Below are 25,613 nucleotides of genomic sequence, written 5' to 3' on the forward strand. Positions count from 1 at the left end.
AAGACAGACCAAGACGGAACAAGAGCAGCGAAGAGGCGAGCAAAGCGCTAAGCGGTAGCAACCAATGGGGGCCAATGAGGCCCGGCGATGGCGCAGATGCATCGGCCTGGTGCGACTTTATGTCGAAGAGAGAGAGGGTGTGCCGCAGTTGTGCAATAGTCGGATGCAGCATGCGGGTTTGATGAGGGCTGAATGATGGTGGAGAGTCAAGATTTCGGCAGCGGCTGGACGCGTTGATTGGCGCCGCTGCCTGGGATTCGGGGCAAGCCGAGGGCCCTGGTCGAGTGGCGCGGACAGGGAGATGCCCAGGAGGGAACTTTGCACTGGTCTCCAGCACGTCATCAACGCACTGCAAGGCAGTTTTTTTTTTTACAGAGGCTGAGCGGGTGGCGTAAAGTGCTTGGGAGGGGGTGCCCAAGAGGAAGAGGAAGAGGTTTGCTGGCAGTAGGGTGAGGTTGCGAGGTTAGTTTGATGTACTACCTATCTGTTTGACAGGTGCTGCTTCCAAAGGGTTCATGTCATCAATTTGCCATCCGTCACCGCCAAAAGAGAATTGAAGCTGCAACATCACCTCATGTCAGCGTCTACCACAACCAATGGACCCAATTCTCTTCGCTTCCGCTCCAAAGTGCAAATAAATATCGACACTTGTACATCCGGCCCGCAGTTTCGCGCGTGCTGCGCGCGTCTCTCTAGCGCATCATGCAATGCACCATCACCCACAGCTGCCAGCCGACAGGCCTCTCCCCTGGTCGCGCATCATGGCGCATCATGGCGTATCCCTGGCCTCACGCATCCCCACGCGTCCATTGGCCTGCATCCCGCCAATCGTGTCAAGCACTTTACCCGTCCCGGCTCGACGCGTCAAAGTACAAAATGCATGGCCAGGCGCCGTGTGTCTCGCCGGCTCGCTTTTATTGTCTTGGTCTGGGAGATCTGGCCCCCTTCACGAAGCCGCTTCTTCATGTCTCGATGCCCTCCATCCCCTCTGGGCATCAAATCAGAAGCACCTGATCCGAGGGCAGAGAGAGGCTCACTCATCCCTGTAAATCCCCTTCTGTCAGCTCCCTCCAGTTCCCAAACCCCACCTTTGGGCCATCGTCGAGAAATGCCATCAAATCCAAAATCCCCTTCCACCAGCCCATTAAACTTAAGCGAGCGGTCGGCGAGGCGCGTCGCGATGGTACCTCCCTCTTGCCAATTTGCGCACGGACCTTGAAGTATCTGCGACCTGCTGGTGTGCCACCCGCTACCTTTGCTACCTCTGCTACCGTTGCGACCCGTTGCGACCTTTGCTAGCTGGAACGCTAGGCCCCTGTTTGGCCGTGTTTTGCGAGACACCACGGGCGCTCTAGTACAGACCAGAGCCCAGTAGGTGCCCAGTAAGTGTCCAGTAGTTGCCAACAAGTGCCGGTAAGTGCTGCAAGTGCCAGCACAGAGCAAGTATCCCTCGGGTATCTCGCAGTGTAGCAGGTACTCGAGGGGCTCCCGCCCAGACGCCTCCTGCCAAGTACTGGCCGCCCTCTGGCCGCATCGCCCTTCTCACGTCCACTTCGCGCTTCTTCAGTGTTTATTAGTACTCCCTCTGTCCCACTTGGGCCTCGCGCTCTTCTCCCCTCCTCATCTCTTGCTTTTGTTATGCTCATCGCTCTCTCTGCCACCACGTTCGTTAGTGATCCTCGCCAAACTCGAGAGACGCACAGTTCCAAACCCATCGAAGAGGCAAAAGAAGAAAATAACCACCAGACATTTTTTTACCATCCATTAATTACACCAGTCCAGTTCCAAATCCAATAATTGACGTCTCTGACCGCTTGCTCCCTTCGTCCTCGGTGAACCAACTGCCATCACAACCAAAGTCGTTGCATCTCCCCACCAAGTCTTCCTTCAAAGTGGAACCACGGCAACTTGTCGCATCGCATCGCATCGCATCGCATCGCATCAATCACTCCTGCTTCTGTATCGCACCGCACCGCATCGCTTCCGTCCTTCGATTCAAATCCTCCGGAGCAATGGCCGCCGTCACTCGCCAGCCTTTTGCTCCCCTTGACGGAGCTCGCCTCCAGTCCCTAACAAGCCTAAAGAACAGACAAAACGGTATGTTTTGCCTGTTGTCCAAGGAGAAAAGGCAGTGACTAATTCTGTCGCAGCAAACGTTTCCCCCAAGCGCAAAGCAGAGTTTCTCGAGATTGATAACTGTGAGAATGTCGATCCGCTGCTCTTTGCAAAACGCTCCAAGGGCGTAAGCTCAGGCACCCCTGCCAAGGATAGTCTCAAGCCAACCAACTTCTTCCTCACTCCCAAGATCAGCACTCCCGTCGCCAGTGCACGATCACTCGCCGGCCAGAACAAGGCCGCCTCAACGCCTCGTCGTATTCTGAATCCCAAGTCAAATCTGGGCAAGACCAGTGTCGACACTACGCCCAAGTCTTGTCCAGTAGCTCCCGCAGGCCGCTCGCCACCTCAGGGCAAGCGCTCTAGACTTTTGTCGGGACGGCGGCGCGCTACTCGCCTGGACCCCCCCTCATTTCTGGGCGGCTCTTCCGCTCCATTCTCTCTCGATGCCGCCTTGAAAGGCACCATTGCGGGATACACCCCTCGGCCATCCGTCAAGAAGCCCGTCTCCAGCCTGCTTGAGCCTGAAGCCAAGGCCAGCTGGTTCTTCGACATTCACGAAGACACCCCTGAGCAGGAGATGACCAATCTTCTACAGCACAGCACCTGCACACTCGACATCTCATCTGATGAGGAGAGTGAGCAGCGCGCAAAGCGAGATGGCGCCGAAGGCCGTGACAAGGAGAATATTCCTCCCTCGGATGACGTCTCTCAGACTTCAGCCCAGCGCGCTAGCCCGCCGCCCAAGGGTGATGAGATGATTTTTGAGAAGCAGCGAGTTGCGCTAGGTGAGATGAAGGCATCTGACTTCTATGCCGAGGGCTGTGACGAGACATCGGTGATCCTCATCCATGAGGACGAGGAGCCAGAAGCTCCCATTGCCAGTGTCTCAAACATTCCCGAGGAGCCAGAAGAGGAAGAGGAAGAGGAAGAGTTGGAGATTCATGAAGACATTGACGCCCTCATTTCAAGATCCGACAACACATCATCCAAGGCTGCCGTCTTGCAACCCATAGAAGGCGCAGGCGAAAGCTTTGAGCTGTGGGAAAGCAGCAGCGCCAAGGATGAAGCCGAAAGCGTCGTTGGAAGCCCGTAATCGGCTGCCCAATGGATGGCAAACGGATTATAAACGAGGGAATGAGTGTACGCTTTAAATGTCGGATGAAGAGCGAGCCTTGAGCATTTGTGTGTTTGCGTTTTGTTTTTGTTTTGGTTCGGCCTGCTACCTGCGTCCTGTTTTTGTTTCGGCTCGGCCTGCTACCTGTGTCTTGTTTCTGTCTCTTTTTTTTTCCTCTTCTTCCTTTCCTTTTTCTCCCTGTGAAAAGGTCGTGGCTTGGCGCATCAGTTTTGCTTTTCCCGGGCTGGGCGGCGTTTCCGGTTCGGTACGGAATGGTTATACCAGGAGTTGTTGCTTGATGCGCCGGTCTGCGGCTGTACGTGTAGAGCCTATCAGAGTACAGAGTATCGTGCACATTTAATCGTATTGTTTGAATGCTACAGTCTTGGTACTTTGACATTTGTGTGCGTGAAGCGAATAGTAAAGTGATAAAGTGACTGTAATATCATGTGCTTGAGCCCAACTTTTACATGAGAGCCCAATCCACCTACTGGGTGCATAACAAAGCTGTACCGACCAAGGTAGTAGCTGTATTAGTCTAGCAGTGGTTTAAACACTGTGTGTGTCGCAGCCACGCCCATTTTCAGCCACAAATCTCACAGTGCGGGCGTCCAAGCTTATCATGCCATGATGAAAGCTCATGCAGCACAAGCTGCAACCTTTTGAACTCGTCAAGCATTGCACGCAGCCAACGAATAATCAATTCAGCACAACACACGATCCCAGTCATCAATTCCGAGAGCAGCATCGATCGAAAGGCAACAATGTCTTCGATCCACGACCTCGCCGCCGCTGCTGTCGCCGGCACTTCGTCTCCCGCGGGCGATGACAGCACCGAGACCAAGATGAGGGGCGCCTTCATTGTGCTTGAGGGCCTGGACCGAAGCGGCAAGACGACGCAGGTGAAGCTGCTGGAGCAGAGGTTTGTGGAGGAGGGGAGGCCGGTCAAGGTGATGAGATTTCCGGGTGGGTTTGAGCTCTTTATTTAATGGATTTTCATGCTTGATGAGATGAAGCGATGTTAATGGTGCTGGGGTTTTGCTGGTACAGATAGAACAACGCCAATTGGGCAGATGATTGATGGCTATTTGAAGAGCCATGTCGATATGAGTGACCATGCGATCCATCTACTCTTCAGTGCAAACCGGTGGGAAGCTGCGTAAGTCAATGTCTTGCTCTCATTTCCCCTCTACTCCCCCGCTCTCACTATACAACATGAGATTTGAAAGGCTAACACGAGGATACACACATGCCACAGCCAGCAAATCCGCGCCTATCTCGCCGCGGGCATCACCGTCGTGTCGGACCGCTTCTACCACTCCGGCATCGTCTACTCAGCCGCGAAAAAGAACCCGCACCTGCCGCTGGCCTGGGCGCGCGCCCCGGACACGGGCCTGCCGCGGCCAGACGTGGTGCTGTTCCTGGACCTGGACGAGGAGGCGGCGCGGGCGCGGGGCGGCTGGGGCAGCGAAAAGTACGAGAAGGAGGAGATGCAGCGGACGGTGCGGGAGCTGTTCTGGGCGCTGAGCATGGGCGGCAAGGACATCAAGGGGCAGGACCTGCTGCAGCAGCTGGGCGGGATCGAGGGCGCGTCGTGGAGGCAGGACGAGGAGGACATTGTGGTTGTGGATGCGAGCAGGACGGTGGAGGAGGTGTCTGAGGCCATCTGGAGAAAGGTCCGGGCCAGGGTCGACAGGGTGGAGGCGGGTGAGATGGGCAAGGTGGTGAGGACTGCGTTGTGATGATGGGGTGTGATGTGATATGGGCCACGTCGATGCTGCTTTTTATTCATGCATATTAGTCGGCATTTCTGGTGTGTGTTTGTCCAGTCAAGGAGTGCAATTGGCGTCCTCAAGTTGCCATATCCAATGATACGGACGATATATACTCTTCTCGTACTCATCTCATTCTACCTTCAGTATCAAAGCACAACATCTACCTGCCTAGCAAGCAATGGAACTTATCTCAACATCCAGTCCCCCCTGTCACCTCACCGAACAAACATTTCATCCACGTCGTGACAATTGCATCGCCTTGATAAGCAGAATACCTTGCGTCGGCAACCAATCAAAACTCTGGGTGGTCTAGTTGGTTCATGGCGTTCGACTGTAATGGGCAACATCTCATCGAAATGTCGGCGGTTCGACTCCGTCCCCGGAGAAGTTCTATTTTTGAAGTTTTTTTGGACGTCTCTTGTCCAAGTCTTTGATTCTTATTTCTGCTTCTTTCTTTTTTCCTTTTTAGATTCACCTGCAGAATGATTGCATCTTCCTATCCTTGGCATGTCATCCCACCTCCACGTCAGCAAAAAACCCACCCCGAATCTCACTCACTCACAACGCATCCCCATAAGAAAAAAGAGAAAAAAAGGGCCCCATCGCGAAATCATGCCAGGCCGCTATCAACACAACCCCCCATATTCCCGTATGGTAATAATTACCCAATTAGCACCTCCCAATACAAACCCACTACCCGCAAAACCACAGCGTGATTGGCTGCTCTTTTCCGTCTTCCCCTGATGCCTGCAATGGATCATTTGATACTATAATAACTACTAAGTATCCCGGTGGTTTCTCCCCTCATCCGGGTGTCGGCGCCTTGCATCGGGTCCTTTTTTCGAAGGCTTTGATACGGCGATTTCCTGTCATGACTAAGCCGAACAAGCTTGCATTTTCGTCTTTCCCCCGGTATTTTGGAGGTCGGGGGGAAGCAACCGGGTTACCTTTTAGCGCTCCGATAAGCTAAACGGGTCACTGCGTTTTCCCTCGGCGGCGGCGTCATACAAGTTTTTTCCTCTCTCTTCTCTCTTCTCCTTCTCTCAGTACCCATTCATTGCTTCGTCTTGTTTGCCAATTCGTCTTCTTCGCAAAGCCTCGATACTTTCACAGCACACAAAATGGCCTCAATTGCTTGCTCGCTGCGCGCTGCTCGGCCTGTGGCCATGCGCCTTGCTCCCCGTGCCGCTCCGATGGTTCGGCTGGCGATGCCTGTGAGGAGCTTCTCCAGCTCCCGCATGAGTATGTTTCCGCTCTTTTTTTTTTCTCGCCACCTAAATCTACATATCTAGCATAAACGAAAGCAAAAAGAGCTAATCTTCGTTCTCTCCAGGCCTCGCCCGCAAGTACACCAAGGACCACGAGTGGATCGACCTCTCCGCCGACCGCAAGACGGGCGTCATTGGCATCTCCGAGTACGCCGCCGAGCAGCTGGGCGACGTCGTCTACGTCGAGCTGCCCCCCGCGGGCGACTGGACTGACGCGGGCGACTCCATCGGCGCCGTCGAGTCCGTCAAGAGCGCCAGCGACATCAACGCCCCCGTGCGCTGCAAGGTCACCCACGCAAACACCCTGCTGGAGGAGAAGCCCGCGACCATCAACCAGGTGCCCGAGGACGACAGCGCCGGCGGCGGCTGGATCGTCAAGGTCGAGGTTGATGAGGAGGGCGCCAAGCAGTTTGACGAGCTCATGGACGCTGCTGCGTACAAGGAGTTTATTGCCGAGTAAAAGGGGACGAAAGAAAATCGGCTTGGCGGTTGGGCGGGTAAAAGATTAGACGAAGCTTGGTCTTTTTTTTTTTGGACGATGGGCTTCGAATTGTGGGGAGATGGGGTGGTTTTGGAATTAAGAACCGAAAAAGAGAGACTTTTTTTTTTATTTCTTCATTGAAAATGAGGGGGTAGGAATTTTTTGCATGGCGTAGAAACAGCTCAACCTGACAATTGGGGGGTAGAGGGTGAATGGATGGTTTTTGGTTTTTGGTTTTTAACATTAGGGAAACATTTTGGCAGACAGGTCGCATTTGGTGTGCCATACATACTAAACATACAAAGTGGGTGGGACTCATATCTTCCTTTTACATCAGATGAGGGTATACATTTTTGGTTTGCTAGGCCGGTTTATCAGCGGCGTCAAAGATCAAGAGCTATGATGATGCAATTTTCCTCTCCTCTTTTTTTTTTGCCCGTGTTGTACAGTAGTCATTCATTCATTCATTCCAATCATTGGGGTGGCGGTGGTGCCGGCTTGTTCTTGTTAATGTCGTCCAGGATCTTGTTTGCGCCCCGGCTGACCAGATCGGCCGCCATCTTCTCTCCAAACTTGTCGGCTTGCTCCGCCGTGGTAATGGGCTCGGTTGCCTCGCCGTCGACGCCCTCTGTGCCCTGGACCGACACGACCGTGGCCCGTAGCCTCAGCTGTCCTGGTTCAACCCACTTGGTCTCGACGCCAATCGGAACGCTGCACCCGCCCTCGAGCGCTCGCATCAGGCTCCTCTCGGCTATGGTTGCCAGAGTGGCGTCCTTATCCTCGATCATCTTGAGCGCCGCCAGCACCTTGTCATCGCCAGATCGGCACTCAATGCCCAGCGCTCCCTGTCCAACAGCGTGCAAGATGCCGCCGTTGTCCGACTCGAGGAACTGTGAGATGTGAGCGTCCAACTGCATGCGCTGCAGTCCGGCCGCCGCCAGGATGATGCCTGTGAGCTCCGGATCCTCCTCCAGCTTCCTCAGCCGTGTCTGGATGTTGCCGCGGTGGTCCTTGAACTTGAGGGAAGGGTATCGTCGGGCGAGCTGGGCGATTCTCCGAACGCTGCTGGTTCCAATGACGCTTCCTGCGGGCAGGTCGGCCAGCGTCTTCCAGCCGTGTTTGTCAACCAGCTCCTTCTTCAGCACCAGCGTATCTCGAGGGTCTTCCCGCTTGGTGACGCAGCCCAGCACGAGGCCCTCTGGCAGCGTCGTGGGCATGTCCTTTAGCGAGTGGACGATGATGTCTAGCTCGTTTGCCTCGAGCTTGTCCTCCAACTGCGTCGTCCAAAGCCCCTTGCCACCAAAGTTGTACAGCGCAGTGAGCTGGTCGCGATCGCCCGTCGTCGTCATTCCGTGGATGGGAAACGAGTACGCCGGCAGCACGGTCCGCAGCGCCGCGACGACGATGTAGGCCTGGGCCAGGGCCAGCGGCGAGTTTCGCGTGCCGACCCTGATGGTGGTTGGGCCAGAGGCGAGGGCTGGTGTTTGTTCGTCGGCCATTTTTGGAGGGAACTTTTGCTTTTTTCTTGAGGATGGTGATGACGGAAGTTTTTCTGGAGGAGGGTGGTTCGAGAAGAGTTGCAAACTTCCGAATGCCGGGTGGAGGGGTAGTCAGCAGTTTTGGCGGGGCATTTATACTGTGCCAAAGGTGTGCGGGCGCAGGATATACAGTATGAATTGTGTATATACTACTGTCTTGTGTAGGGTAGTTCGATATGAGGATTTAACCAGGTGCTTGAGCATCAACGAAACAAGTCTCAGCTATATTTATCAATTGCTCCTAAGGATGAAAATTCTTATTCCGTATTTTTGTGTTGCCCGTCTGTTTCTATTCTTATATCACAAGAGCATGTGCAACATCTCCCGAACTCGAAATATTACAACCGATGCAGATCTGGAAAGCTTAACACAAACCTCTTTACAGATTGCCTAGACGTCATCGCGGTCCGTTACTATGAGATGAATACCTCACTATCACCAGTTTCACAATCAACAGAGAACCTATTACGCAATAGTTGGATGTTTGCGTTGAAAGACGCCATGTTGTGACGAATAATGAATGAAAGAAGAAAGTTGAAGAGAGAAGAGCCGAGCTGGGTTCACAACCATAGCTTGTCCTCAACACAGAAAGCCAATATCCCAACCGATCTCCATGCACTGGTATTACCTGTTAAGATCTCCGTGATATTTACAGATGATGGATTGAGATGAGATGATCTGTACGGAAATAACACATCTATCACTACCAGATAGTAGGCATATAAAGACGGAATGAATCAGCCATTTCTCATCATCCACTAAACTGTGATCACAGCTTCCAACTCATTATTCCATGGGATTATTTCTATACAATATCATATCGTTCAACTCATACGCTTTGACATACTCACAATGAATCTGACTCTCACTCTCATCGCCCTGATTGGACTGGCCGCCGCCAATCCCAGACCCCAGCTTCCAACTCCCGACACGCCTCCTCCGCCTCTCTCCTCCCACGCTCCTCCAGAAACCGAAGACGATCCTAAACCTCCTCCTACGACTTCAACTACCACCACGACGGCCAAGGGCGCTCCGCCTCCGGATCCGACCGAGGCGCCGCCCACACCAGATGAGGCCATCTGCGAATGCGGCTACACGTATTGCGCGTCTGTACTGATGGGCATGAGTAAGTCAAGATACATATCCTAGGACGACTTGGTCAACATGAACCTGATTCTGTGCCTAGAAAAGCCGTGGTCTCAGAAACAACTCGCCGAGGCATACTGCAACACGCCCAACGCCAGCTGCGACAACCATGTGCCGTCCACCAACGTCACGTCTGCCCTCTACATTTGCCTCTGCAACGATCCTGACCAAGAAGTCGGCGCGCATCTGGACCTTGTTTGCGGGTGTGACAAGTGCCTGAACATTGGGCCTGACTTCCGCGGCCGCTGCGAGACTCCGTGCCACGCCGGGAACTGCCAGGTACAGCTGCAGCTGCAGTGAGGGATGGGATGTTTGGGGATGGGATGCTTGAAATGACTTTGTTTTGATGTTGCGTGCTTTGAGACGGACTATGGCCCTCACAGATTGACGACTACATGATTGCGTGTAGATGCCCAGGTCCGTCACAGATGTTGTGTACTTTGATGAGTGAGTGCAGTTATGCAGTTGGTTTACTTTTACCAGGTGCTGAAGAGCCTGGATAATGAATCATGGATGGTATTAGTCGGACCAGTAATCTTCATGTAATTTCCAATTAATTTACTCGAACTAAAAAAGTCATCCATGCTCGTCATCGTCTCTGGACCTCGGATTCTCCAATCTTCCCACCGGCAAAATCCCCCCTCCTTTATCCTCCTCATCCCGCCCAAAACCCCCCCGATTTCTCCTCTCATCCCGCGCCCTGCACCTGGAAATACGCTCGTATGTACGCTCGGCTGCATCGGAGCACGTCAGATCGCAACCACAAACTCGAGTTGCCTCGACACCCTCATGCACCCTTTCTTCCCAATCTGGCTGCCCGTTCGCGCGAATGCACTCACCCTTCCCCAGCTTTTAGCGCCGATAGGTCCCCCGCAGTGGGGGATTTAGCGGCCCCGACAGGCAGAACTGCTCCCTACGCTGCTCTAAGCTGCCCTAAGCTGCCCTAACTCCCCCAATCGATGCCCCCAAGACCCCCTCACGCCCCTGTAGGCCCCCCCTGTAGCTCTCGGGAAAAATCTTGGAGAGACCCCTTGGAACCCCGCACCTGATGGTTCTGTCGTGGGTGTTAGTGGTAACGTCAGAAAGAGAAGGTCCGTGGAGCTCGAGATCGACCAAGGTACATTGCCAGCCGGTGAATTACGGCCTATGAGGCTCGTATCGCGCGAGTACTCGAGGCTGCGAAGCTCCGTCATGTCACCCATTTGTTGTTGTTTTTGGTGATTTTTAGCCGCTGTTACGTACCAGTCGTGCGACTTGGAGTCGGCTTGGGCGGGGTTTTTGCATGTGCAGGCCGTTTTCTTGGATGGCCAGCCTAAAGGCCACTTCTCCTCATGCGCAGCTCGTCGCATGATCTTTTTTCTTTTGCTTCTTCCAAAACCTCTTTTTTGCTGTTTCGTGATTGCTGCTGCGGTTGCGGAATCTACGGAGCGCTTCTGCTTGCTGCTTGCTGCTCGCATGGGCTCTGGTAGCTGCTGTCCGCATTATCAAGGCGTCAGCCCATGTGAACCCGTGTAATCGAATCGACCCGGTAAGTGGCTTCGACTGGAAAATAATTGCCTCTCTGTCTAATCCATGCGCCCGTTTAGATCCTCGGCCTCAGACAACTCGTGTGTGACGTGTGGAAATCGCCTCAGATGAGGGTCGATTCGTGATGGCGTCCTCTTTGCTTCGCCCCATAGCCACCGAGCTCTACTTGTCGCCATCTACTGCCTCCTCTTCGCGTTTTCTGCGCTCTCGAATCCAAAGTGAGACTACTCCCTGCCTATGCGTGAATTACAACGTTGACTAACATCTAACTCTTCCAACTCTTCTCGCAGATGTTAAGCCTTTGCTAAACTGCCGCCGTCAGTGGCATGCCTCTGCCGGGGTTCCACGGCAGACTGCCCTTGTCGCAGCGGCCACCAAGTCTCTGGCGCTGGTTCGCCATGATTCTCCGGTCACACGAGCTCCCGTCCTACTGCCAAAGCCGTATTCGACGGAAGCCACTGCTGCTGTGCCACCAACGACTCCCTACAGCCAGCTCACAGTGGGCGTGCCAAGGGAAACCTTCCCGGGAGAGCGTCGAGTCGCATTGACCCCAGCCAATGTAACTCTCCTCCTCAAGAAGGGATACTCCAAGGTCTTGGTTGAGCGCGGAGCTGGTGCCTCGGCTGAGTTCTTGGATGATGCGTATGAAAAGGCTGGCGCTACTCTGGTCGACTCCCCAAAGGGCATCTGGTCTGCTGCCGACATCGTACTCAAAGTTCGGGGGCCTTCCGACGCCGAGGTAGGCGCCATCAAGGAGAATCAGACAATTCTTTCTTTTCTTCAGCCTGGTCAAAACAAAGATCTCGTCGCAAAGATTGCGGCTAGAAAGGCGACTTACTTTGCAATGGAAATGGTCCCTCGTATCTCGCGTGCCCAAGTCTTTGATGCCCTTAGCAGCATGGCCAACATTGCTGGTTACAAGGCTGTCTTGGAGGCATCCAACGTTTTTGGTAGATTCCTCACTGGCCAAGTCACGGCTGCTGGCAAGATTCCGCCATGTAAAGTCTTGGTCATTGGAGCTGGTGTAGCTGGCCTTAGCGCCATTGCAACTGCTCGTCGCATGGGAGCCATTGTCCGCGGATTTGATACTCGCCCTGCAGTTAGAGAGCAGATTGAATCGCTCGGTGCAGAATTCATCGAGGTTGACATGCATGAGGATGGCTCTGGTGCCGGAGGCTATGCCAAGGAGATGAGCAAAGAATTCATCGAAGCCGAAATGAGACTCTTCAAGGAACAAGCCAGGGAAGTGGACATCATCATCACCACAGCCCTGATTCCAGGCCGGCCCGCCCCAAAGCTGATTAAAATGGACATGCTCGACGTTATGAAACCAGGAAGCGTTATTGTAGATCTCGCTGCGGAGGCTGGTGGTAACTGTGAGGCCACCAAAGCCGGCGAGATGATTACCTACAACGATGTCAAGGTTATTGGTATGTGGCCAACAATTTATGCCCAATTATATCATATTATTCATGCTAATCTATGACCGCAGGATACACTGATCTCCCGTCTCGTTTGCCCACCCAATCGTCTACTCTCTACTCGAACAACATCACCAAACTTTTGCTGTCAATGGCACCCAAGGACAAGGAGTTCGGTATCGACCTGTCCGATGAAGTTGTCAGAGGCTCCATTGTCATGCAAAAAGGAGAGATTCTTCCACCTGCTCCCCGTCCAGCTCCTCCTCCAGCGCCGGCCAAGCCTGCGGCCGCAGTCGTAGTCGAACCTGTAGAGCTCACCCCCTGGCAGAAAAAGACTCAAGAAGTGGCTACTGTGACTGCTGGAATGACAGGCGTGTTGGCCCTTGGAAAGTTTACCGGTCCTTTGTTCATGTCCAACGCCTTTACTTTTGCACTGGCTAGTCTAATCGGTTACCGTGTTGTCTGGGGTGTGGCACCAGCGCTGCACTCCCCATTGATGAGTGTAACAAATGCGATCTCTGGCATGGTGGGTGTTGGTGGTCTCTTCATCCTTGGAGGAGGCTATTTGCCTGAAACAATTCCTCAATCACTGGGAGCCCTCAGCGTGTTGCTAGCCTTTGTCAATGTTGGCGGTGGTTTCGTCATCACCAAGCGAATGCTCGACATGTTCAAGCGTAAGTTCTTTATCCTAGAAATCATGATGAACAAGTATAGGCTAACAATGTATCAGGAAAGACTGATCCTCCTGAATACCCGTGGCTTTACGCTGTTCCGGCTGCCTTGTTCGGCGGAGGTTACATTGCCGCCTTGTCTACTGGAGCCGCCGGTCTCGTCCAGGCTGGGTATCTCATCAGCTCTGTTCTCTGCATTGGATCTCTCTCAGGGTTGGCTTCTCAAACAACCGCTCGGATGGGCAATATGCTCGGCATTCTCGGCGTGGGTACTGGTGTATTGGCTAGTCTGGCTGCTGTGGGATTCTCCCCAGAGGTCTTGACTCAATTTACTGGACTTGCTGCCGTCGGAGCCATTGCGGGTGAGTAATTTCAAAGGCCCCAAATTCGTTATGGTGAGATTACTGACAATGCTCTAGGCATGCTCATTGGAAGAAGAATTACGCCTACTGATTTGCCTCAAACTGTCGCCGCCTTGCACTCTGTCGTTGGTCTAGCTGCCGTGCTGACCAGCATTGGAAGCGTCATGGCTGATGTGTCGGATCTTTCGACCTTGCACATGGTATCCGCCTACCTTGGTGTCTTGATCGGCGGCGTGACCTTTACTGGATCTATTGTTGCGTTCCTCAAGCTGGCTGGTCGCATGGGTTCTCGGCCCAAGATTCTGCCTGGACGACACGTTATCAACTCTGGATTGCTGGCAACTAATGCTGCCACCATGGGCGCTTTTCTTACCATGGCTCCTGGTGCTCCAATGATTGCTGCTGGAGCATTGGCAGCCAATACGGTTCTGAGTTTCATCAAGGGATACACGACAACCGCCGCAATTGGAGGCGCTGACATGCCTGTAGTCATCACCGTGTTGAACGCCTACAGCGGTTTTGCCTTGGTAGCAGAAGGATTCATGTTAGATAACCCTCTTTTGACCTCTGTGGGAGCTCTGATAGGTGTTTCTGGTTCCATTCTATCGTACATCATGTGCGTTGCCATGAACCGGTCCTTGACCAATGTCCTATTCGGAGGTTTATCAACACCAACGACGGCCCTGGAGTACAAGCCAGAAGGCCAAGCCACTGAAACGTCTGTGGAAGATGTTGCAGATCAGTTGGTGAATGCCGAATCCGTCATCATCATTGTCGGATACGGAATGGCTGTTGCAAAAGCACAGTATGCACTCTCGAGCATTGTCCAATCTCTGCGATCCAAGGGTATCACTGTGCGCTTCGCCATCCACCCTGTTGCTGGTCGCATGCCTGGACAGTGCAATGTGCTACTTGCAGAGGCGAGCGTCCCGTATGATATTGTCCTGGAAATGGACGAGATCAACGACGATTTCCCGGAGACTGACTTGGCCTTGGTTATTGGTGCCAACGACACGGTTAATCCGATTGCCATGGAAAAGGGCAGCTCCATTGAAGGAATGCCTGTCCTGCATGCCTGGAAAGCTAAGCAGGTTGTGGTAATGAAGAGAAGCTTGGCGAGCGGCTACGGTGAGTTGAATCCTTGTTTTCTCAACTTTTGTAATCCGGAATGGTACTAACAAGCGATAAACAGCTGATGTACCGAACCCAATGTTCTACATGCCCAACACCAAGATGTTGTTTGGCGATGCAAAGGTTTCCTGCGATGGTAAGTCATTTATTCCCACCTGTGACACTCGAATTTGCTGACAATCTCGATAGCAATTAAATCAGCCGTAGAAGCGAAGTTGTAGAGTGGGTGTATGAGCCTTTGGTAGACGTGATTGCAAGGCGTAGGGATTCCTACTTGATTTGATCATTTGTTGCGTAGCAATAGATGGGATTAGATAGTACTGGGTCTTTTCATAGTTCCATCTTGATTTAGCAAAGAGTAAACATTTGTCGATATTTTGTGATTGCCTCTTGAGTGAGGCAAGCTTCATGATTCTCACATCGGAAATGCACATGTCTGCCTGTGTCTATTGTTTGATTTGTTTGCGTTTGTCGCGCGATTTCAATATGTACACCATATTTTCCCACGGAAAAAAAGACAACGAAAAACCACTCATACCCGATCCTTGGCCACCGGCTCCCAAGCATTAAGCTTCGACTTCACTCTGTTGTCTCACATATTAGCCTTTGATCTGCCTCCACAGACATATGGAGCTCTCCCAGCAAGACACAGCTCCAGTGTAGAATCTCGACTCACGTGTTATACGGCTTGTAGGCACCCCGTGTCCCGGTGAAGTTGGGCTTGGGCAGGGCGGGCTCAAAGTGTCTGGTGCCCGTGGCGATCAGGCTGTCCTGGGTCGGGGGCTTGTCGACGGAGTAGCTGATCCAGGCGTGCCAGCCGGGCTCGATGTGGGCGGCATCGTAGTCGTGCTTTACGTAGTCGACCCAGCGGGTTCGGAGCGGCAGTTCCTCCGTGTTCTCGTAGTACTTGTTGCCGAAGCGATCCTGGCCGATGAGGGTTCCGTACTTGGTATCACCTGGTCTCGTGGTTAGGGGTCTGTTTTGTTCTGGGCGAGATGGCGGGAGGTGCTGGTGAGGGCATACCGATGTACTGTTCGAGGAGGATTGCGAAGAGCTGTGCGTTAGCCAGAGGCCGTGGGAGAGCTGGAGGTTAGAAGACGAGGACGCACCAGCATCTGGCGGAAGTATTCCTGTTTTGCGGGAAAATGTCAGCGGCGGACAGCAATTGCGGAGGAGACGCAGGTCCAGAGCGTTAAATACCTTGATGCCAATCTTGCGCAGGTTGCCCAGGGTCCTGGGGAGAGTCGACATGGTTGCGGTTGGAGGGCAATTTCTGCCAGAGATGGTTTGCGAGCTGGCGGGATTCGTTTGGGAGCTGGTGAGAGTTCGAGGTCATTGAGGCTGGTTTGAAGATTCCGGGGCGGCAAAAGCTCGGCTGAAATATGATTTTACCTTGGTGGGTTATGGCGGGCAGCCACATTGAGATGGCATCGCTTTACTTTTACTTTTTTTTTTTCTGGAATGCATTGCAAATTGTGAATAGCGGTTACAGTTGACGAAAAGACCATCAATTGCTCGCATAGAGAATGATTGTGCGCAGCTGCGCCCGGTGCGCCTCCAGAGCCCGAGTTCTGCGGACGAAGCCCAGCATCACCCCCCCGCGATATCAATACCGAAGCTATGCGACACCTCAAGGAGCTCCCGTCCAGGCTCATGGAACGGGAGCGGGATTGCTGGCACCGCTTGTCAGCGAGCTGGATCGCATGGCGCCGAGCTTCGATGTTCGAGGAGAGCAGATCCGCATCTTGAAGACGCCGGCCGAGTTCTACGAGACGCTCAAGGTGCGAAGAGGACGAAATGGCGCTGCGAAAGCTAAAGAGAAATGGCTGGGCTGATGGATTGAACCGCAGGACCGAATACGACATGCCAAGAAGAGGATATTCCTGTCGACGCTTTACATTGGAAAATCGGAAAAGGAGCTCATCGAGACGCTGCGGGAAGCGCTGGGGCGGAACCCGGATCTGAAGCTGAGCATCTTGACGGATGCGCTGCGAGGGACGCGCGAGTCGCCGGAGGCTTCGTGCGCTTCGCTGCTGGCGCCGCTGGTGGACGAGTTTGGGGCTGATCGCGTGGAGATTCGCATGTATCATACGCCGAATTTGACGGGGTTGCGGAAGCAGTATGTGCCGAAGAGGATCAACGAGGGATGGGGACTGCAGCACATGAAGCTTTACGGAGTGGACGATGAGATCATCATGTCTGGGTATGTTGTTTCGAAGCATCAAGATGTGGGGTATACACGCGCTGACATTATTGCGCAAAGGGCCAACTTGTCGATGGACTACTTTACGAACCGACAGGATCGCTATCACCTCTTTTCGTCCAAGGAGGTAACTGACTACTTTTGGGGCATCTACAATGGCGTCGCATCGTTTAGTTTCCTCGTTCAGCCCTCAAAAGAGGATGTCGCTGGATACACCCTTTCTTGGCCGATGACAAACTCTGCTCCATCACCTCTGGAGAAGCCGCAGACTTTTGTCAAGAAAACTACATCTACGCTGCAGGCGCTTATAGCCGCACCCGAAAAGCAGCCAGAGAGCGAGCTCAAGGACACTCGAGTGTACATGCTCAGCCAAATGTCTCAAGTCATGAAACCAGATACATCGACGGAGCTTCCTGTGTTGACGCGGATTCTCGAGAGGTTGTCTGAGCCGGAATATGCTGGATCGTCATGGACATTTACCGCGGGATACTTTAACCCAGCTCCGTCATTAACCAAGCTGCTTCTTAACACAGCTTCCAACAAAAACGTCGTCCTTACGGCGGCGCCTGAAGCTAACGGCTTCTACAAGTCGAAGGGAGTGTCTGGGCTTTTGCCGGATGCTTATGTGCTTCTCGCTCGTCGCTTTCTATATGCCGTCCAGCAACGTGGTCGCGAAGGGGACATTACGTTGAAAGAGTGGCGCTTTGGTACAACTGGTCAGCCTGGGGGATGGACATACCACGCAAAGGGCCTCTGGATAACAATGCCCGGCGATGCAAACCCTAGCATGAGCATCATTGGCAGTTCCAACTACACCAAGCGAAGCTACTCGCTCGATCTTGAGGCGGGAGCCCTGATTGTGACTCGCAACGAAGCACTAAAGGCCCGGCTCGGAGAGGAACAGGGCTGGCTGCAGGATCATGCCGCGGGAGTCACGATGGAAGACTTTACCAGGAATGAGCGGAGGGTCAGTCTCAAGGTGCGGATTGCCATGTGGATTGTCAAGGTTGTGGGAGGCGCTTTGTGATTGGGATGGGCTTTTTTGGGTTTGGTTCGGAGTGAGAGATTTAAAAACGAGATACCCAAATGGGATGAAATAGAATTTTATAGACTAGATGATGTATTTCTAGCTGGACGCCGATAGTCGATGGCGTACTTATTGTGAGTCACCGTCTGCTCTGCATCACACTACCGATATGTCCGGGATGATAGCTTCAATATGAACTTGTGAACATGGAGGTTCAGCTACTAAAAATTCGCCGAAGTGACAAGCTGAATAATTGGGGACTGTAACTATAATTCCGCGGATCCTGACGTAGCGTCTGAATCCTTCGGCCACGGATATAAAGACAGTAATTCCTCGTCTCTCTATAATCCTGGAATCCATACCGCCCCGCACTAGCACTTACACCGATCATTACCATCACTTTCAACCATGGCCATAGCAGAGAAGCCTATTATTCTATATTACTATGCGGTTTCTCCCTACTCGCAGAGGGTGCTGTGGTATCTTGCTTTGAAAGGGATTAAATACCAGCAATGTGTATGCAGGAAGCAGCTCTATTTCCCTTAGTGAGAATAACAACTGATACAACTATAGATACAACCACGGATCATGCCACGGCCAGACGTTCAACGTCTGGGCGTAAAATACAGACGAATTCCCATTCTCACAATAGGCAGAGACGTCTACTTGGATACTCGCCTCATCCTCACAAAACTCAGTGAACTACAGCCGGGGCAGGAAAATGTCCGTCTCTCAGTCGCAGAGACTCCCGAACAAAGAGCGCTGCAGCACCTCCTTCAAGTCTACATCATGGATGCCGGATTTTCAAGAAGCATCGTGCAGCTTGTTCTCTTTAACCACAAGGGACTAAATGATCCGGCTTTTGTAAAGGATCGCGCGGAGTTTATTGGAAGCACTACGTTTTTCCCGCGGGAGACTCTGGAGGCTATGAAGCCTGAGGCGATACGGGTGGTGAGGAATGGGTTTGAGTTTTTGGAGCGTACGTTGTTGTCTGATGGGAGAGAGTGGCTTCTTGGGACTAAGGAGCCGAGTATTGGTGATATTGAGGCTGCTTGGCCGTTGTTGTGGTTAGAGAGGGTTTCGGAGACGATCCCGGATGAGTGGATTCCGAAGGAGGCGTATCCAAAGGTGTTTGCTTGGATGGAGAGATTCAAGGATGTTGTGAAAAAGGCACAGGAAGAGTTGGGTGAGCCAAAAACATTGACCGGGGAGGAAGCTGCACAGGTGGTGCTGGGGTCAGAGTACCATGAAGCTGAAGGTCAGGTTAATGAGGGAGATGCCCTAGTGCAACACCAGGGGTTGAAGAAGGGACAATTGGTACAAGTGTGGCCAACGGATACGGGAGTTAACCATAAAGAACTGGGAGAGCTGGTTAGTATTGATGCAAAGGAGGTGGTCGTCAAGGCAAAGGCGGACGAGGGTGGCTCGGTAAGGGTTCATGCTCAGAGACATGGATTTGCGGTGGCGGCTTATAAGGAGTAATCATTGAGCATCGACAATGGTCGAATATGGACATCGCTACTCGGTCAAAGATGGGAATTAATGTGTAATCCTCACTTTTTATAATCCTCTGTATATTATAATGGATACCTTGAACTGATGCCAAGTCACCAAGTCCAAGAGGCATAGCATTTTATTAAATTGACTCTCGTAGCTTCAAACTAGTACATACGCTTTATATCCTCATAACTAGTCCTCTGTCTCCTAGCAGTTCATCAACATTCGTATTCCATTTCGCTATTAGCCAGTATTTCCACCTTTGACGTTTATAGAGTCACCGTGCTCCTCCTCCACTGCCCACAGTTCTCTGAGAGAGGTTTAATGATCTCTTTACATATTTCACTCCATAGCTCGTTCGTATTCCAATCAGTCCAGCGTTTGGTAGCAGCCCCGTAAATGCAATATCTCACAGCATTCTCGTACATCGGCAACAGCGGGTTGTAATCATCATCCAACCACTCAGCCGCAAAAGACAATCGGGAGAAGTAATCTCCCGAAGTCTGATTTATCCTTTGGGCGAATCGATTCTCCAATGCGGTGTGATGCCATATTTCAAGGAGCAATATTCCAAGTTCTAGAAGAATAGACTTGGGTTCGGCGGTTTTCGCCCCGTTCACCTCCCCACCTTCGATCTTTGCGTACACAAAGGGCCGATTGAAGTCAGCCAGGGGTGCTACGCCTTCCGATACCGGGTGTAATAAGAAAAATATTGAATCTTTCGACCATGCTTGGCCAAACCAACGTGTCTGAGAAAACTGCAGCAGGCTTGAGGCGAGCTTTGAGGCGAGCAGCATGCTCGACTGCAGAGGCAACCTCGCTCCGTAAGCTTTGGATGTTCCCGAAAGCACATCTTTCAAAGTAATTGTTTGGCAACTGTGTTTTAGCATTATTGTTTTCTCTTTCGCCGTCACAACACCCATTCTATTACTTGTATGTAGGATAAAGGCGACATGTTGTGCTTTATCGTGAGCCGTTACAATTGCGGCGCAAAAATTGTCTATTGGAACAAAGTTTGACTGTAAAGAGTGTGGATCTTTCAGTTTGATCGGCTCAGGCTCACAAACTTTTACCCGTGAAGGTTTCGACTCTAGAGCAGGAGGGCAATCGTCGCTTTCGTCTTGCTGCATACATCTGACAGACAGCTCATGACATCTCGTCTGAATAGGAGTGAGAAGCTTTGCGGCAAAGATCAGCTGAAACGCCAATATTGCTTTATCTTCCTCACTCCATTGCTTTTTGGAGCGAAGAAGCTTAGTTGCCACGTCAATTCGATCCTCAAGCAATACGTGCACATCATGTTCGTGGTGGCATGACCCCGTACAACAACGACAGAGAGCCGTGTACAAGTTTTTAGAGGATTTCTGAATTCGGCGGAAAGCATTGGCTAGCTTGGTGTTATTTGACGATGGCAATGAACTGATAGGACCATGCCGATTCATTAACATTGTTTGTGAGAATGTGTGGAGCGTACTGGTGGCCGTGTCAAGCTCGCTGATGCTTTGCTTTATTTCGCTGCTCTTGAGAGCGACTTTGAGGCGGGGGAGAAAATCTGGTTTATGTTTCTTTGCTGTTTGATTTGCTTCTATGATTCCGACAAGATCATGAGGATTATCCTGTATCAAGCAATGAGAAAGATGTTCTTTATGTAATACGTTTTTCACCATACCTTGTGAGAAGGAATGAGACCATCCAAATGTTTGGCTACTTCTTCTAAAGTAGTTTGCATGTCTCGTATCCTTCCAATCAGAGCTTTGTAGTTCTCATCCCCTAGGAAGTCCTCCACCTGAGTCTGAATGTTCTCATTCTGAAAATATGCAAGAGGATCCTCGTTAAGTAATGCCTCGTCATAACTGTAACCGCTCCGTGTAATGATGAGATGAACTGTTTCCGACACTGTCTGTCGCTGTAACAGCAGGGCATTCGCAAGCTTGTCGACATATTGTCGCTTACGGAATGCTAGTCTGCCTTTGTCGTATCCCTCACGCCATAGCTCTGCACCTGAGATAAGGATGGGAATCGCCCGAAGAACAATTCCGAAAGCCTCAAAGGTCGACATGTAGTATTTCTATTAGGTTTGAAAAAACTTAACGAGTTTGTTGTTCAATAAATCTGCGTCATCAAATGCAAATCTGGCGCTATTCCAATGAGGCTCTGCAGGTGCGGGGATATATTCCTGGTCAGGCTGTAACTCGCCGGCATAGCATGTACGTATTGCCAGGGCTATTGGTCACAAGATGTCCAAAGAACGAAGAAGGATATTGTGAAGATGCATCAATACATTTCCTTTGTTGAAAATCATAAGAAATGTCTTATAATTGAATAGTAGACAGTGAATATATTTAGACAAATTATACCGCATCTTTTTACCATTGGAGCTGATCAATGCCGCATCTGAGTATCTGGTTAATATTCGGCTTTGTAAAACAAATAATTACATGTACCATCGATATCACATATTCCATTTGACCTACGGATTCCACTCCCCGCTTTCAGCTCTCGGAAGCACCGTACAACCCTTGCCTCCAAGCCAATACTCAGATCACCAAATTGTAAATGGTTTTGCAAACATAATTTATCAGACAGGGTATTATCTATATTTGCGATTTAAGTTGCTATCAACAAGCTATCGACCCAGAAAGCAATTTGTATTCCACAAATGTTCTTCGTCAGGATACGCAACGATGGAATCCCTCGCTGATATTGGTCTCGCAACAATGAAGCGATTTAAGCTTCTCCAAGAGGCTGAGTTGGAATTAGTTGAAAAACAGTCTCTTGAATGGCCGAAACATCTTTTCCTTGCCCAATTTGAGCGATTTGAACTTTGGGCAGTGAATCTCGGAGTTTTCGTGATGGGGCACGGCTCTCTGGATTACAGGATTCGCGATTCCGAAAGTATGAAAGAGGCCATACTTAAAATGATGAAAAATTTGAATAGGTCCCTTGATGAAGGTAATGAGTGAAAATTTTCTCATACAAAAGTCTCTAGTATTCTTGACCACAGCTGCGTTATCACTCTGGTATCACTCTAACAATCGTATCATAGTCCTTGCCTACCTCCATGGCAATATTGAACAAGAAGATGAAGATTCCGATGCAGACTCAGATTCTGAAATGGAATCAGATATGGACCTGCTTCTTGACAGTATCAAGGATCCGGTTGATCGTCTTTATAAGATGGCTGTTTGGATCCGAAACCCATCGACCAGAATAGCGTCTTCGAAAGCCCGAAATTTTCAGCAAATAGACGAGAAAACCAACATAGACCTATTCAAATCATATGAGACCTTCGATTATGATTATGTCAGCTCTCTATTCCTAGAGTATGAGAAGAATAAAGCCCTACAGGAAAATCCAACAGCCCAGCATCATGATGCCACTGGTGATAACGAGGAGCCTGCTGTCGGAGATCAAGTATGGGAGCCGATTAGACAGACCTTGGAGCTGAACAGAATCAAAATATCAAATGGCAATGAGTCTTACCTGGTTCACCGAATAGCTCAGGCCAACGGACTCAGAAGGCGGCAGTTCGCTTACTGGAGAAAGCATAAAGGCAAGCTCCGCGAACATACAGCTGTTACCGTCGAATTGTTATCGCACAAGTTACCCACTGGAGATAATATCATACAAGACGAAAGCAAGAGGCATAAAGCACCTTTAACGGTCACAACAGCTACTCAATTACATCCTTCACACGGAGCTGGGAAAGAATTATTGGAGAATGAAAACATCATGCCGCTTGCTGTCTCTGAGTATGCTCCGTCAGCATGGAACCCTAGCAAAGACATCGTCAGCTTTCCACTGCCTCCGAAGGTATCTACAACTGACGAGTTTTTCGAATGCCCATACTGTTATACCATCTGCCCAGCTTCCATTCTCTCAGAAAAGGCCTGGAGGTAAGGATGTTTTCGCAAGTTTTAAAAGTCTTTTTATATATCTTGAGACTACCTTGTGCTGACCATTCTTTTCTTCAGGGCTCATTTAATACGAGATTTACGGCCTTATATTTGCACCTTTGAACATTGTTCAAACTCTGAACAATTGTATGACAGCCGTGACGACTGGATCCAGCACGAAACGTCTGCGCACCAAACCGTATTTCGGTGCCCAAAACATGAGGAAACAACTTTTACCACCTTATCAACATATGAAGAGCATACACAAGAGTATCATAAAGAAGACTCAATGTCCTTAAATTTTGCAAAATCAACAATTACCAATAACCAGCGAAGCTGTCCTGTTTGCTCCATAGTTTTAGGGTCTATGCAAAAGCTACAGAGTCACATCGCACTTCACCTTGAGCGCTTCGCCATGTTTGCCATACCTCGTTGCACAGACAATGGCGATAGAGAAGACTCTGGAGGCCGGTCTGCTAGTGCTCATGTTGATTCCAATAAGTCTCTCGACGGAGATCTAGATGCAGAATCAAATGCTACTGGCAAAACTGGAGATGAAAACTTCATAAACCATGAAATATTGACAAAAATAAGGGACATGAGCAACGAAATAGCAACGCTTCGCTCCCCAGTGCACATGCTATCATTGGAGGAGACTGATTTCTTTTTGGAGCAAATGAAAAAAATATGCTTCCAGCTAAAGAAATATGGGAAGATTATTAGAGCCTGGCCTCCGAGTAACACAACAAACACAGCTCTCTTTGAGCTTGGGGAGGCATGTATTGCGGCTGGACTAATAGACGAAGCCATTGAGACGCTTGAGCACCTGAAATTCTTTCAGATCAGTCAGCTTGACCATGACGACCCGGCACTACTGCAGACAAAGCAACAGTTAACCATAGCTTACCAAGTACACGAAGCGCTACAAGAAGTGACTAAAAGGTTGAACGCCAATGCCGACCTACATACAGAACCAAGCAAGAGTAAGGCTCTTGATATATTTGCTCGTACTGAGGCTGGGGCGAGGCACGCCGAAACGATATGGGGTCCCACCATCTGGAAAGATCTACAAAAACGAAATGAGCACGATCGCGAAAACGAACAGCGTCTCGAACAGTCATTCGATTATTTTTCGCGAAGTCCTGTTTACGTAGACGATCCGTTATCACCACCAGGCCCTAGGGAAATTATACGGAGGCGAAAAGAGAGATTGGTGCAACAGGAGACAGAGCGTCGTAACATACAAACGAAGCGCGATCGAGAACTCGAACACAATCGCGATTCTCCCCAACAACGCCCAGTTCTGCCATATGACGAGCGTTTAGTTTGGGAAGAGAATAATCCGGATATATCCCATGTGGGACAAGATCCTGACAACGCAGATGATTCAACTCAGTTTATTCAGGAATCCATCTTATCAAAAGATTACGAAAAATTACGCGACATAAATGAAAATTCGAGAAATATTCAGCCAGGCACATATATCCATCTTGTTGCAGCACTTGAGCAGTCAGTGAAAAGACTAGATCCACGTAGGTTCTTGTAGCTATTGTTGCAAACCGCGCCAGAAGAGCTGATCTGATACCCAAACTAGGTTACCGGTTTGAACCGTCTAGCAAGTTTCAACCGGGCGAGGTACGTATAGCTGTGCCCCTAACTGAAAAAGATTACTAACACTGGTTTTGGAAAGATATTCAAAATCCATTGGCCGGAGACTCAAGGCGCCAGCTCTGAAGATACTTCAAGTGAATCCAGCAAATACGAAGTCCAAAGCCGGGTTGGAACCAGGTGTGTTATTGGCTTTAAAAGCTTTATTGTGATAGCAAGCGATCTAGGCCGCTGCACCTGTGTGTATGTTTACATGAAGTCTCCCCCTTTTAAGATGTCATTTTAACTTTCAATAGGCAAATCTTAACGTATGGCGGCAACGGCTGTACAAAGAAAGGTGTTAACCCTAACGAACATGGTATTATTCATGAGCGCGGCAGCAAACCGCAACTACTTGATAATGAACCAAAGCTAGGGTTTCCTCCGGTTAGGGTCGACATAAAAGAAGAGGGCGAGAAGCTCTCAAAAGAATCCCGTGTCAATTACTCTAGGCTAGTAACAGTGGAACACAACATTAAGGTGTTCTTTATTGGATCAATAGTGTACAATGACTGGGAACTCGTTAGCGACGCGGTAAACCACTACTGGAATAAAAAAAACCAGCGATCCGAGGGAAGAAAAACCCCAAGATCCGGTTACGAGACCGAGGAACCGCAAAATCAACAACCGCAAGATACAGGAGATGATGTCGGAAGTAAGCATGAGCGTCTGCGAAAGAAGCTTGTTGACTTGCAGGCCGAGGAGGAGAGGGCCAAGGAAGCCGCAAATCAGCGAGAACTGGAGGGAAAAACCCGCCAGAATGCCGAGAAAGCCCTTACTAAGAAGATAGA

The 25,613-nt window shown here is 50.7% G+C and overlaps 12 protein-coding genes across 12 annotated transcripts; 9 read left to right on the forward strand and 3 right to left on the reverse strand.

Moving 5' to 3' along the window:
- Nucleotides 1-1,680: 1,680 nt before the first annotated feature.
- Nucleotides 1,681-3,609, forward strand: TRIVIDRAFT_89933 (uncharacterized protein; the record flags this gene model as incomplete). The annotated part of the gene is made up of 2 exons (XM_014098816.1): nt 1,681-2,097; nt 2,151-3,609. 2 exons carry the CDS (start codon nt 2,013-2,015, stop codon nt 3,209-3,211), a joined length of 1,146 nt encoding a protein of 381 aa, XP_013954291.1.
- Nucleotides 3,610-3,929: 320 nt separating this feature from the next.
- On the forward strand, nt 3,930-4,974 carry TRIVIDRAFT_77280 (uncharacterized protein; the record flags this gene model as incomplete). The annotated part of the gene is made up of 3 exons (XM_014098817.1): nt 3,930-4,198; nt 4,283-4,391; nt 4,491-4,974. 3 exons carry the CDS (start codon nt 3,997-3,999, stop codon nt 4,972-4,974), a joined length of 795 nt encoding a protein of 264 aa, XP_013954292.1.
- A 1,103-nt stretch (nt 4,975-6,077) lies between these two features.
- Nucleotides 6,078-7,073, forward strand: TRIVIDRAFT_89938 (uncharacterized protein; the record flags this gene model as incomplete). Its single annotated transcript, XM_014098818.1, has 2 exons — nt 6,078-6,249; nt 6,341-7,073. The coding sequence occupies 2 exons, from the start codon at nt 6,129-6,131 to the stop codon at nt 6,733-6,735; spliced, it is 516 nt and encodes a 171-aa protein (XP_013954293.1).
- Nucleotides 7,074-7,229: 156 nt separating this feature from the next.
- TRIVIDRAFT_47826 (uncharacterized protein) lies at nt 7,230-8,255 on the reverse strand (the record flags this gene model as incomplete). Its single annotated transcript, XM_014098819.1, has 1 exon — nt 7,230-8,255. One exon carries the CDS (start codon nt 8,253-8,255, stop codon nt 7,230-7,232), a length of 1,026 nt encoding a protein of 341 aa, XP_013954294.1.
- An 891-nt stretch (nt 8,256-9,146) lies between these two features.
- On the forward strand, nt 9,147-9,740 carry TRIVIDRAFT_58578 (uncharacterized protein; the record flags this gene model as incomplete). The annotated part of the gene is made up of 2 exons (XM_014098820.1): nt 9,147-9,420; nt 9,481-9,740. 2 exons carry the CDS (start codon nt 9,147-9,149, stop codon nt 9,738-9,740), a joined length of 534 nt encoding a protein of 177 aa, XP_013954295.1.
- A 1,351-nt stretch (nt 9,741-11,091) lies between these two features.
- TRIVIDRAFT_89941 (uncharacterized protein) lies at nt 11,092-14,926 on the forward strand (the record flags this gene model as incomplete). The annotated part of the gene is made up of 7 exons (XM_014098821.1): nt 11,092-11,185; nt 11,258-12,397; nt 12,460-13,062; nt 13,119-13,421; nt 13,479-14,549; nt 14,614-14,688; nt 14,742-14,926. 7 exons carry the CDS (start codon nt 11,092-11,094, stop codon nt 14,771-14,773), a joined length of 3,318 nt encoding a protein of 1,105 aa, XP_013954296.1.
- A 298-nt stretch (nt 14,927-15,224) lies between these two features.
- Nucleotides 15,225-15,509, reverse strand: TRIVIDRAFT_121795 (uncharacterized protein; the record flags this gene model as incomplete). The annotated part of the gene is made up of 1 exon (XM_014098822.2): nt 15,225-15,509. A coding segment is annotated over one exon (285 nt), but the record flags the coding sequence as incomplete, so codon positions are not given.
- Nucleotides 15,510-15,547: 38 nt separating this feature from the next.
- Nucleotides 15,548-17,991, forward strand: TRIVIDRAFT_213484 (uncharacterized protein; the record flags this gene model as incomplete). Its single annotated transcript, XM_014098823.1, has 4 exons — nt 15,548-15,557; nt 16,188-16,333; nt 16,403-16,755; nt 16,816-17,991. 4 exons carry the CDS (start codon nt 15,548-15,550, stop codon nt 17,780-17,782), a joined length of 1,476 nt encoding a protein of 491 aa, XP_013954298.1.
- Nucleotides 17,992-18,153: 162 nt separating this feature from the next.
- Nucleotides 18,154-19,416, forward strand: TRIVIDRAFT_89951 (uncharacterized protein; the record flags this gene model as incomplete). The annotated part of the gene is made up of 2 exons (XM_014098824.1): nt 18,154-18,298; nt 18,356-19,416. 2 exons carry the CDS (start codon nt 18,191-18,193, stop codon nt 19,262-19,264), a joined length of 1,017 nt encoding a protein of 338 aa, XP_013954299.1.
- Nucleotides 19,417-19,554: 138 nt separating this feature from the next.
- On the reverse strand, nt 19,555-21,338 carry TRIVIDRAFT_12680 (uncharacterized protein; the record flags this gene model as incomplete). The annotated part of the gene is made up of 2 exons (XM_014098682.1): nt 19,555-20,895; nt 20,949-21,338. Coding segments are annotated over 2 exons (1,731 nt in total), but the record flags the coding sequence as incomplete, so codon positions are not given.
- A 793-nt stretch (nt 21,339-22,131) lies between these two features.
- On the forward strand, nt 22,132-24,721 carry TRIVIDRAFT_48046 (uncharacterized protein; the record flags this gene model as incomplete). The annotated part of the gene is made up of 3 exons (XM_014098825.1): nt 22,132-22,231; nt 22,326-23,175; nt 23,254-24,721. The coding sequence occupies 3 exons, from the start codon at nt 22,132-22,134 to the stop codon at nt 24,719-24,721; spliced, it is 2,418 nt and encodes an 805-aa protein (XP_013954300.1).
- Nucleotides 24,722-24,780: 59 nt separating this feature from the next.
- On the forward strand, nt 24,781-25,386 carry TRIVIDRAFT_138446 (uncharacterized protein; the record flags this gene model as incomplete). The annotated part of the gene is made up of 3 exons (XM_014098826.1): nt 24,781-24,810; nt 24,866-25,026; nt 25,080-25,386. Coding segments are annotated over 3 exons (498 nt in total), but the record flags the coding sequence as incomplete, so codon positions are not given.
- Nucleotides 25,387-25,613: the final 227 nt, after the last annotated feature.

This window comes from Trichoderma virens, assembly GCF_000170995.1.
Source record: "Trichoderma virens Gv29-8 chromosome Unknown TRIVIscaffold_81, whole genome shotgun sequence".
NCBI classification, from domain to species: Eukaryota; Fungi; Ascomycota; class Sordariomycetes; order Hypocreales; family Hypocreaceae; genus Trichoderma; species Trichoderma virens.